The 13,275-nt window shown below is 44.8% G+C and overlaps 1 protein-coding gene across 4 annotated transcripts in view; it reads left to right on the top strand.

Moving 5' to 3' along the window:
* Positions 1-13,275, top strand: part of GTF2IRD1 (GTF2I repeat domain containing 1) — a 1,361,292-nt gene that overhangs the window by 1,291,139 nt on the left and 56,878 nt on the right. For all 4 annotated transcript variants that reach the window (XM_078679432.1, XM_078679431.1, XM_078679429.1 and 1 more), the window contains one exon: positions 5,105-5,297. In XM_078679432.1, coding sequence (XP_078535558.1) covers positions 5,105-5,297 — 193 coding nt within the window. The remainder of the gene's footprint in view (positions 1-5,104; positions 5,298-13,275) is intronic.

Here is a 13,275-nt window from a genome sequence, read left to right as displayed (position 1 = left end):
AAGTGCCTTTTCAATGGAAAGTCCAGCTGAACCATAACTACATAGTGATGACTGCCACTGTGTACTATCTATCTATCTATCTATCTATCTATCTATCTATCTATCTATCTATCTATCTATCTATCTATCTATCTATTTATCTATCTATCTATCTATCTATCTATCTATCTATCTATCTATCTCTACCTATCATGCCCTTACTCTCTTTATAATAAATACATTTAACCAAAAACAGGATTCAGGGCATTAAATGTGTTCAGCTAGGTTAAATTATGCTCAAAAGATATCATGACCATTAAAATAGTTGGATCCACGTGTAAAGAATTTGCTACATGCAAGGTATGAGGCAGTAAAAATAGTTTTTTCACAAGTCACTTTAGATGTACTATAGATAACATGTCTACATGTAATAATACTATTTATATTACACTACACTATTATTTTAAATGTTTTTCAATATTACTTTTGCTTTGATTTAATTTAATTTCTTTTATTCAATCAAATAATTTTAAGTTACCCATCCCTGAACCCTTAAACCCCTGTCAACTATTAAGACTATCAATATCTGAACCTTAAAATCCTCTTACTAACCCTAGAAGCTACTATTCCAGAACTCTTTACTAAACAATACCTATCCCTGAACCTTAAAAACTCCTTGCCACCTCTAAACACAACCCACCCGAACCTTAAAGCTCCCATAATATCCCTAAGCAATTCCCTTCTCTGAACCCTAAAACCCCGTAGACTCTCTCAACAATAGCAATCCTAGAACCCTAAAAACTACTTACTATGCTAAAACTCTACCAATCCCTAAACCCTAAAAACGTATTACTACCCGTTAATACTATGTATACACAACCCTTAAAAATCCCTTACTATTCCCAGATTCTACCCATCCACAAACCCTAAAAACACTTTACTACCTCAAACAAGGCCAATTCATTAACAAAAAGTAAATAAGGTTTTTAGAAAATTAAACCATTTACTCATTTATTAAATTATTCTTTAAAAATCCTATTTTTTATTTTTTATAAGTGTTAGATATTGATCACCTTAAATGTAATTGTTTAAAATTAAACTAGTTATATCTTAAAAAATACATTTAACTTAAATGAACTAAAAACACTATTACACATTAAAGAAACACAATCATAACAATATATGTATATATGTTTATATATAAACAGCTGCTTCTTCTCCTCTTGTATTCTTCGCGCTGTGGAACTTAACAAGAGAGTTGACAGTAGGAGAGAAATATGATTATACTGTTATCTTTACGGTGCTTCCATTACTTCCACATCATATGCTTACTCCTGGTATGAGCAGCCTCTCATGAATGCCTCAAAGTTTGGAGAAAAACAAAAGACAAATTAGATTGTGTGTGGGAGCAGGAGGTGTTTACCACCTAGGATTATGATAGTTGGTGTGCAAAGTATGCCCTAGAAGCACTGTTGTGTAGTTACTATAAATCTATATAGGATCTGGGAGTTTAGACAACATAAACTGTGGGAGTGGTGTCCAGACTGATTCAAGACACCTCCACTGGGTATATTCGCCTGTATACCAGTGAGCTCACATTGAACCACTATTACCAAAGAGCAAATAGTTTCTGGCAACTATCGAACATGACAACCCTGACCTCTCAGGGATCGTGGAAGCAATACAGTACTTTTCGCTCAGTCACTCGTGCTCGCTTTGTCTCAAATAGATACATAGAGTAAATGATGGGTACTTTTTCAATAAGCACTTCTTGAACCAGTGTCATTCTAGTGTAAAATACGTGGGGTGCAACTACCACAAGACAGAAATATATGTATACTGTTCTAAGCAACAACAGAGTAGGTGGTAGAATTGTACCATAGAGCTAAAACAATGAATATATGCAGGCATATTAATACATGGCAGTAATAATCTGTACTCCTACGATGCTAACCCTAACTAGATGTACCTAAGTGTACCTAACATGTATGTAGGTGTATAGCCAAGAATCCCCCTAGGTAAGAGCCAACCCCATTACCTGATGTAAGAGAACAAAGGAACCTGTCTTGGTCTTGAGATGGACACCAGTGAGGGATGTCAGACCACAGCGTGCTGGAGTGTCTGTGTGCAGGAACTTCAATGTCTCGTGTCAGCATAGAATTCTTTTTCTCCTCTCCCTTGCTTAGTGGAGATGTGGTGTTGATGCACCCAAAAGGTACCCTCAGGGGTTCTACCTTGCTGTGTCATGTCACCCGAGGATGACGATAGTGATGAACCTTATATACAGTTCTAATGCAGAAGATGATAATCCTGCTGTGATTCTGAGAATCCTCCATCATAATAAATGAGGCTAGATTTTCAGGGAAACCAACACAGCATTTATTCAGCACCTAACAAGGTAAAAGGTCAGCACCAAAAACTGTTATGTAGTACAATGGCAGTGTAACTGTAGGTGAAAGGTTAAGAGACTACCCAGGCCTATATTGGGATACATTGCGAATCATAACTGCATTTGTCGGATACTACCACAAGGTGTGGCTAGTATTTACCAGTTTATGATCGAAAAGACATGCATATACTCTTTACTACTATAAACAGATTAACAATATCAGAGTATCCTTAAAGGTAACTATATCTATTGGCATACACTTATGGTGTTGTCCAGTGTTAGAGTGAACTGACATGCCCATAGTTGCCATTTCTAACTGTGCCACAGGATTATCTCGTCTACAAGACCATAGTTGGATACAACTAATCATTCCTTCATCTTTATCCTTGTGGAACTCAGGATGGGTACCTACAGGACATAAAAGTGTATGGCCATATTGCAACTTGGATCAAGGTTCTGTTGTGGTGGGCATAATACTACAGTGTTTGCTTCTATGGGTTATAGGAATTCTTCCTCAGGACTCTTTCTCCCCCAATGTTAGGCTGTCTATCTCTCCCCTGCTTCCTTCATAAGATTTTCACAATTGGTAGATCCCTTTCAGAAGACACTCTGTGATGGATATAACTCAATGATGATTCTTCACGCTATGAATATCCCTCCCGGTGCCAGACTAGACTAGACATTTTTTCCAAGCAACAGCTCTCGAGCACCACAGCTGAATCTCCACTCACCAGCATGTAACAACATCAAAGATTTCTAGATGGTAATGGGCGCCCAGGCATCTCTTCAGTTTTTCCGCACCGCATCGACACGGTCCTGGCACTCTCTTGGTGTCCATCAGAATTCATCAGTATTGCGACAGTGACTAGGTCAAATGTCTCCTTAATTGTCCTCCCTGGAACATTTCAGGAATAATAGAGCTATGGTTCGCTCGCTGGGCCTGGTATCCCCAGCTAGACAGTTCTACTAAAAGTACAGAAATTTGTTTAGACTGTTTAATTTCTATTAAGTTCCAGCAGACACAATCTTCTCAACTTCAGCTGCCCCAACAAATGTAACACTGCTTTTGGGGAAGTATGGATATCAGGGATATCATCAGCATCAGTTCCAGTCACTCACCTCTATTCTCTGCCAGACCTTCTACCCCAAAACCTCTCATACTCCTCCCCACTTCCTTAGATGACCATCTTTGATTGCGGGAAGGATCTTCCATTGTGTCACCAGTTGGGAGGTAATCATGAGTGATCTCTTGGTCTACACCCTACCCTTCCTGTCCCTCCACCCAACTAACTCTCCTTCCACCAGTATGTGCTCTCTGGCATACATTTATTTTGGAGGTGGAACTTATTTCCCTGTTAAAGAAAGAGGCGATGCTTCTAGCAGGGTAATGGGATTATATTCCCTTACTATCTTGGTTCCAAAGAAGGACTGGTATGAAACCCATCCTCAACCCTTTGAGTTGAAGATACTTCCTTTTTGCAAAGTTCTCCTGGGCCCAGTGTAGAGCATTGGCTGTGGTCTTCTGGCCTCAGGGTAAAAACCTCTGTCTGACAGTTCCCCTCGCCCACAAACTTTATCTGAGTTTCATGATGGGGTCATAGCTCAGTTCATAATCCTGCCATTCAGACTGATGATAAAACCATGCTCCTTTACCAAAGGGCTGACAATTGTGGCAATGGGCAAGCCATGCATTTCCATAACTGGGCTACTGACCAGTGAAGGCAGAATCCCCATCACCAGTCAAATACCATTTTCTGCACAGTATCTTGGCTCCACAGTTTGGACTTTACTTTCAATGCCCAAAAGACTCACCTTGCTCCCAAGGTAAGAGTTATCCATTGGAGCAGTGCTGGACGTGAACCACAGGAAGGCTTTTCCTCCTGGTCAGAAGGTTGTGGTTCTGCATGATTAAGGTCTGCTTGGCGTCATGGCTTTGTGCCTTTTGTTGGTGCCTCACTCAATACAGTGATACTTGAGGATGCTGCAACACCAACGGAGCCTCTCAGAGCAGGTGCTGATCTGCTGGTCAGGTCATTTGAACACTTTTGTGGATGGTCACCTCCAGTCTCTTGGTAGGTCACTCCTTCAGGTCGCTGGTAGGCTCAGGCTACGGTGGTCACGCACACCTCCTCATCCATGTAATATAAGTGTCTGCACATAAAAATGCTGGAGCTATGTTTGGTATGTTTTACCATGAAGGCATTTGTCTTCGCGAGCACTATTTAAATTCTGTTGAACAAAATATAACAATCCATCATATCAACAACCAGGAAAGTGGGGTTGGGGACCTTGTGTTGGAAAGTGATTCATACTCCCGGCAACAGTCCAGAGACTGCACCTGTGATAGCCCAGAGCCATAAACCGTTCATTGTGATCTATAAGGCAGCCAAGTGAGCCACTCCTGGGGCATCATGTAAACATTGTTCTGTAAACCTCAGTTCACAGAATGGTGTTCCATTGCCAAAGCTGTTCCTCATGATCCTCAGTTTAGCTCTCCTGACGATGATTGGTCAGAACGGTGGGCAAGGTGATGCAAAGTGTTATGAAGGTGACGCAATGGCTGCATGTGATGGACTCACATACAGGGTCTTTGCAGAACAGTGTACAGTCTTCCTATATAGGCCAAGGTACATAATAGTTGGTAAGTTAAAAGAAGTTATCGATTATGAATACCGCAGTTGCTTTGGTTAATCATTTTTCTCAAAAAAACTAAATAGCTCTTTTTCACTCCCGCAGGGGAAGCTTTGGGGTTGGACCGTCCCGTGCTGGTGCCATACAAACTCATCAGAGATAATCCAGAATCCTTGGAGGTTACAGGGCTCCCAAATGACATACCTTTCAGAAATCCGAACACATATGACATCACTCGGCTTGAAAAGATTTTACAGGCACGCGAGCACATCCGGATGGTGGTCATAAACCAACTGCAGTAAGTTTCAAGTAGGAGCATTTCTAGAATGTATATATGCAAAGATATATATGTTAATAAAAATGTCAAAGATTATTTCGACAAGGAAACCTACTGTACACTCATGCACTTGAGGATTAATGATCATATCAACAATTTTAGTGTGTAAACTGTGTAACATCTACAGAAACATAGGCATTGAGTGTAGGTCAAAGAGCAGACCGCTAAGTGAATCTTTTCTTGGTGCTGGTAGTATGCATCAGATCTACTCAATAGGTAGTGAGAAAGGAGTTCAGACTTGTTACTCATTTAATTAGGTACCCATTTAATACACTGCCTCAATGAGGGGTCTTCCTTTAGAAGGTCAGTGTTGAGATGGTTGTTTAATGGGGTATACAGAAGGACATAAGGCGTCCATAATAATGAAAGACAGAAAGCAGGAAAAACAGTTATGCTCCCGAGGTGTGTGGTGGTGTAGAGCAAAGACCATTGATGGCAGGACATGTTAAGGTAGCAGTGTGAAATACTATAGAGGGATTTTCTGTTTACATTGTCTGGGTACTTTCATGTTCTCTTCCAGGGGATCCTCATCAATAGTCATTAGCACTAAAATATTCCCGCCCAATGCGCGGGACCCCGGAAACACAATCATATATGTGAACCACATATATGTATCTCCATATATATATATATATATAATAAAAAAGCAAATGCAGCCTTACATACACTAGAGCTGAATAATGCTGTAAGGACTCCCCATTATATCATAAAAGAATACATTAGAAACAGGAAAAAACAAGCAGAACATGTTTTAGAACTGTTTTAATGCTTAGCAGTCAGCACAAACTCTCACATAGGACTGAAAGCATATACAGCTCCCAGGCTGCATTGCAGAAACATAGCCTACAAAAGGCTGAAAAGCGAACTCATAGCAACATAGAGGTAAACTGGCACCGTGCCTTTAAGGCAGTCATGACCCCCAGCTTCCCATCATTCCTCAGGAGTGACAGTTAGGTCAGTTGTTCTTTCCGGCTCCTTCAGGAAGGATCCGGGTTATACAGCTCCACTTTTTTTCTGATTTTAGTCAGAAATAATCTTACTTCAACGTCTTTCATCTCTTGAAGTAAGGTTCTTTCTTTTTTGACAGTTTTTGGGCATTTTTTCCACTCAGGATGCCTTCTCTTTTTGACCCCTGCCCTTCTTGTGGAAAAAAGAAGGCCAGGTCAGACTCTCATGAAGTCTGTATTCTTTGTTTGCCTAAGGAGCATGACCCTAAGGCGTGTCCTCATTGCCAGACCCTGTCCAAAAGAACTTTAAAGGACAGAGAAAGGATTCATCTTTATGGGCTGGCAGAAAAGACTTCCAGAGGCAGGTCACCGGCTAACAAGGGCTCCAAGAGGGCAAGATCTACACCCAGAAGCAAGGTCCCTCGCCCTTCTACTTCAGCGTCGGGCTCGGCACTGAAAAATCTACCACCAGTGGGTCATTTATCAAAGAAAAGGCCATCGGCGGCGGGCTCGCTGTCAAGAAGACATCGACAGTCAGGTACGTCGTCGACGTCGAAGAATCGTGATCCTCCGCCGTCGTCAACAATCGGCCACAATCGGCGTCGAGGAGCAGAAGCCCTCCGCCATCATCAACTCGGCGGCGATTGGCGTCGAGGGCAGGTACCCATCCGTCGTCGTCAGTCCATCGACAATCGATGTTGAGGGTCAGGAGTCCTCCGCCATTGTCAACTCGGCGACCATGGGCATCGAGGATTGGGACCCCTCTGCCGTTGTCTCAGCAACGATCGGCGTCGAGGATTCGCAGCCCTCTACCGTCGTCTCGACGACGATCGGCGTCGAGGAAGAAGAGCCCTCCGCCGTCGTCAAGACGGCGACGATCGGCGTCGAGAAGCAGAGGCCATTCATCTTCTTCTGCACAACGACTTTTGGCGTTGAGGAGCAGAACCCTCCGCCGTCGGCGGCTCATCGACGTTCGACGTCGAGACAAAGGGATATTAGGCATCGTCTGCAAGGCACTTGACATCGAGGAACAGGGAAACAGCGTCGAGACCGGGTTCAACAACAGACCGGAGATCGACGTCGGGAAGGAGGTCCAGGTTGGTGTCAAGAGGCACACGCCCGACGTCCAGACCCGCTTCTCTGAGGTCTGGAGGAGGATCGGTGGTTCTGGTAACGGAATCAGCGTCACGCCATTCTTCCTCTCGTTCATCTAGACACCCTTCAGCAAGAACTGCCTCTACAGAAAGGCGTTCAAGCAGACCGCGTCATGGGTCTCCTTCACAGCACAGGGAAGCTTCCCCTGGTGTGCACTTGTCTCCAAGATTGCTCCTTCCCCTGCATCACTGGAGTAAGGATACAGGAGCAACGCAGCAGATGCAGGAGTACGCCAGTCCTCTTCATAGGTCACCCCTACAGAGACTGGTACAAGAAGTGGACGGATCTCATTCACCCAGGCGCGAGGAGCGAAGGGGCAGATCACGGGAGCGCAGACAAAGTTCCCATCGTAAAAGAAGACGGTCGTCTACATGGTCTTCTTCTTCAACTCGATCCTCGAAAAGGGACTATTCTCCCACCCTATCGGACAGCCCTCTGTCTAGAGTGTCTCCGATAGATGACATCAACACCTACCATGATGTGCTTCAGAGAGGGGCTCAGAAGCTAAACATCGAGATGTCAACACCTCATGTGGCAACAACGGTCATCTTTGAGACTCTGTATCAGAGAGCAGCCTCTCGTCCGTTACTTCCCCTGGTTCCTGGACTTCTGGAGCCCGTAATGAACATTTTCCTGACTCCAGCTGCGATTAAAGCCGCTCCGGCTAGGATTTAGAAGAAGTACAAGCCCGCCTCCACAGACCCAGTGTTTTTGAAGACAGACCCGCCTGCAGATTCTGTTATAATCGCGGCAGCGAGGAAAACTCATGCTGTGGCTGCTTCTTCATCGGTCCCACCCGATAAAGAAGGTAGGTCCCAGGACTCTTGGGGACGTAATGTGTCCAGTGCAGCAGCCTTATTAGGTCTCTATGACAGGGCCTTGTGGGACTCCTTGGACCGCTTCAAAGAGAAGTTGCCAAAAGAGCATTAAAAGGACTTTGAGGAGGTCATCACGGAAGGGTCGCTTGTTGCCCACCAAGTGATCAGCACGGCAGTGGATGGTGCTACACTGTCGGTGCACTCTTATGCCCATGGGATTTGCGCCAGGAGATCCTCCTGGTTGAGGCTTACAGCTCTCAAACCAGATGCCCAACAGAGGATCCTGAATCTCCCTTTTTCCAGCTCCTCCCTGTTTGGCACTCATACCGATGAGGAAATGGGTAGGATGAAGGCAGAGCTTGATACCTCAAAGCCATGGATTGGAAAAGAAGAAGGAGTTTAAGCGTCGCTACAGACCCAACCAGCGGAAGGGCTACCAACAAAGGGTTCAAACCCCTCAATGGTCCCAGGGTAAAGGCCAAGGCAAGTCACAGTATCAGGGCCGTAATTCCAACAGAGGTAGAGGAGGTCACCAGCAGCAATCCTCTAACACGGCCAGATCGGCAGGGAAGCAATGAGCAGGAGCTTCCTCTAGCGCTGTTGCCCACTCCAGTGGGAGGAAGTGCTTCACATCATCTGGAAGAGTGGTCAGGCATCAAAAAAGATCGTTGGGTGCTAAGTATACTGCCCAATGGATACGCACTAGGTTTCCGTGTGCTTCCAAAGGACATTCCTCCGAAAAGATCTTGTCCTCACCAGTTAAAGTTGTTCTGCGAAAAAAGGCCATAGAAGAGGTTCCTTCCGCGCAGCGAGGGAAGGGAGTCTACTCCAGGTACTTTCTTGTGCCCAGAAAAGATCAGGAGCACAAGTTCAGACCGATCCTGGACCGTCGCTTGCTGAACAAGGTCATTGTCAAGGCGAAGTTGCGCATGTTGGCCCTTCATCAAATATGTCCATATCTACAAGCAGGAGATTGGATGTGTTCGGGGGACCTCCAAGATGCGTACTTCCACATACCTATCATTCCACTTCATCGCAGATACCTTCGATTCGTGGTCGGCAGCAAACACTATACATTACAAGGTCTTGCCCTTCGGACTGAAATCTGCCCCACGAGTCTTTACCAAGTGCATGGCAGTGGTGGCGGCCGCCTTACACAGAAAAGGTCTGTTTGTCTACCCTTACTTAGACGATTGGCTCCTCAAAGGGCCATCGCCTCAAAAAGTAAGGAAGGATTTCCAAGTCTGTCTAAATCTGCTCCACAGACTTGGTCTTCATGTGAACATGGAGAAGTCAGTCCAACAGCCTACCCAGACAATACATTATTTGGGAGCGACTCTAGACTCAAGCAAAGGAAGAGCGTTTCCTTCGGCGGAGAGACTTTCCTCAATGCAGCAGAAATGCAAAGCTCTGCTTCAGACAGATCACCCAGCACTCCGCCAGGTGGCATCTCTGCTGGGGTCAATGGTCTCCTGCATATTTCTCATTCCCAACGCCAGGCTCAGAATGAGACCTTTGCAGCAAGATCTGGAAAACAAATGGGACCAAACAACAGGTCTCTGGGAGGACCGGATTGTTCTCTCCCAGGCAGTGAAATCGTCCTACCATCATGTGGGGGACTCGACAGCAAAACCTATTGGTGGGAGTCCCTTTCCATCAACTAGTTATAGAGCAATCATTGATAATGGATGCATCTCTGCAAGGATGGGGGTACACATAGGGTGCCTTCAAATGCAGAGCCGGTGGTCCACAAAAGAGCAGTCCTAGCACATAAACATATTGGAGTTGCGGGCAGTCCATATTGCTCTGAAAGCTTTTTGGCCGTCGATCACGTCCAACTCGATCCTGATCCAAACAGACAACACGACCACCATGTATTATCTAAACAAACAGGGTGGTACGCTCTCTTGTGCTCTCTCCCTGGAGGCTCAAGCGATCTGGCACTGGCTTCTGGCTCGGAACCTCTCCATAGTCGCGGTGCACCTTCCGGGAGAGCAGAACGTAAGAGCAGACGCGCTCAGTCGGCACTTCGAAGAACAGCCAGACTGGGTGCTGCACGACGAGGTGGTGGCATATATTTTCCAGCAGTGGTGTCGTCCGTCAATAGATTTGTTTGCAGACGACAAAAACAAAAAATGCCACTCCTTCGCATCCAGATTCCACCGTCCAGGGACAAGGGGGAATGCGCTTTTGATGGAAAAGAGACATTTACATGCGCCTTTCCTCCTCTGCCTCTGATCCCGAAGGTGGGTGTCCAAGCTCATCAGATCCAACATGAAGATGATTCTGATAGCTCCAGACTGGCCATGTCAGTGGTGGTACCCGGACCTTCTGCAGCTGTCGGTGCTACCCCACAGGAGACTACTTTACAGAGTAGACCTGCTGACCAAGATGGATGGGAAGATTCTCCATCCCTGCCTCCTTCTCTGAATTTGGCAGCATGGCTCCTGAGGTCCTACAATACAGACACTTGAATCTACCGCAAGACTGCATGCACATTCTGAAAGAGGCTAAGAGGCCTTCCACAAGAGCGTCGTACGCTTTTAAGTGGAAGAGGTTCTACCTATGGTGTGTTGCAAATCATTTTGACCCTACAAAGGGGCAGGAGGAAGTGATTCTTCCTTACCTCCTTTATTTAGCTAAAGCAGGTCTGAAATATGCCTCGATCAGGGTTCATTTGTCAGCCATTACGGCATACAGAAAATCACCCAACCAACCATAATTTTTCCAATTACAGGTGGTTAAGGATTTCCTACAGGGGTTGAAGAAAGTGTATCCCCTGGTTCAAACTCCTTCTCCACCTTGGGAATTGAATCTGGTGCTGTCTAGATTGATGGGTCCTCCTTTTGAGCCAATTCATAAAGCCACATTGGAGCACCTGACGTGGAAGGCCGCTTTTCTGGTAGCGATAACATCAGCGCGTAGAGTAATCGAAATCCAAGCGCTTTGTGCGAAAGAACCATATACTGTGTTTCACCACAACAGGGTAGTGTTAGGGGCTCACCCTGCTTTTTTGCCAAATGTTATATCTGATTTCCATATTAATCAGTCAATCTTCCTACCATCCATTTTTCCCAATCCCGCAACTCCTGCGGAGAGGTCGCTACACTCAAATTCTATTTGGAGGGTACTAAGGGCATAAGGAAATCAGATCAATTGTTTTTGAATTATGGTGCCTTGAGAACAAGTTCCCAGCCTCCAAAAGATCCATTTCAAGATGGATAGTGTCCTGTATAAAATTGGCCTACCAGTTGCCACATAAACCTCTTTTTCGAGCACATTCTACTAGGGGAAAAGCGGCCAGAGTAGCTTTCTTGCATGATGTTCCAATGTCAGAAATTTGCCATGCAGCAACCTGGAGATCGATTCGCACTTTCACAAGGCATTTTTGTCTAGAATCCGATTCCAGAGCGGATACTCAAGTGGGCCAGGCCTCCTTGAGGAATCTTTTCAGATAGTAATGTATCTATCCAGGCTTAGTTATCTGAGCTAGTTAGTTAAGTAACCGTTCTGTTTCCTTTGCCCGCAGGGGGATGAGGTGAGGCTCGCTATTCTATTCTAGTGCTTATGACTATTGATGAGGATCCCCTGGAAGAGAAGGATTAGTTACTTACCTGTAATCCTAGTTCTCTTCCAGGGGTATCCTCATCGAAGTCATAAGCAACCCTCCCGCCTTCCCGGGCAAAAAAAAAAAGTAATGTCAACTCTTTGGGAGCTGTATATGCTTTCAGTCCTACGTGAGAGTTTGTGCTGACTGCTAAGCATTAAAACAGTTGTAAAACATGTTCTGCTGTTGTTTTTCCCTGTTTCTAATGTATTCTTTTATGATATAATGGGGAGTCCTTACAGCATTATTCAGCTATGTAAGGCTGCATTTGCTTTTTTATTATATACATATATGTATATATATATATATATATATATATATATGTGGAGATACATGTATGTGGGCCACATATATGATTGTGTTCCCGGGGTCCCGTGCATGAGCGGGAATATTCTAGTGCTTATGACTTTGTTGAGGATACCCCTGGAAGAGAACTAGGATTACAGGTATGTACCTAATCCTTACTGGTGACGTCACTGTAATTTGTTGAAATATAAGACATAGGATTAAAGATGATGGATTTAAATTGTGTATGCTTTCATGAAAGTTCTGCATATATAAATAGGTGCAAAAAAGTTATACGTCACTTAGAATTCACATACTTCTCAGTTACATGGGTTTCCTATGAAGCTATGCAGTATGAGAAATTAAGGCATTTTCTATGAACCCTAGAAATGTTCGCTTATAGTTCAAAACTGGGAACATCCACACTAGCTTTCAAGCGTTTTTCATGGAAGTTAATTTTATGTATTTATTTGTAATGTTATTTTTTCTGAATGTCCATCACCATGTTAGTGGAGTTAACTGATGCAGTGATCAAAAGAGTGTTCATATATGTTCGAGGCATATGAGCTGCAGATTACACACTATGCATAGATGGCCACCTAGTGTTGGGCCTGGATGTTTGCAGTTTGTTTTGTTGTAGAAAAGTCTTTGGAAGTCACGGGATAGGTGACTCCTCCTTTGGATGATACTGCGCACGGGCATCGGCTCCATCCCCAGATAGTTTTTTTCTGCCACCGGGCTCGGATGTGTTTCCAGCGCTCCATGTTGGAACCGATTTCCGTCGGCGCGCAATCCTCACCAGCTTCGAGAATTCAGTTTAGAACGCGTTTCCAGTTGACGCTACTCTATCAACATCCAGGACTTCGATTCCGGTCGCCATCGAAGGCCTTCAGGCCCAACTAGGCCTCGACTCCAGCTCATGGAAAGGACGCCATTTAAAAAGTGTCCTCAATGTGGGTCGAAGTTTCCCCACACCGACCTTCATGAGGTGTGTAACCTTTGCCTCTCCCCGGAGCATGAGGCCAGAGACTGTTCTGCTTGTGCCTCCTTCCGCTCCAAGAAGACGATCCGGGACCGAAGAGCTCGGAGAACAATGGCTCAAAGATCTTCAGCTCCGATTCCAGACG

The sequence above is a fragment of the Lissotriton helveticus genome, chromosome 3_1 (genome assembly GCF_964261635.1).
Source record: "Lissotriton helveticus chromosome 3_1, aLisHel1.1, whole genome shotgun sequence".
Taxonomy (NCBI): Eukaryota; Metazoa; Chordata; class Amphibia; order Caudata; family Salamandridae; genus Lissotriton; species Lissotriton helveticus.
This window is presented reverse-complemented; position numbering and strand designations above follow the sequence as displayed.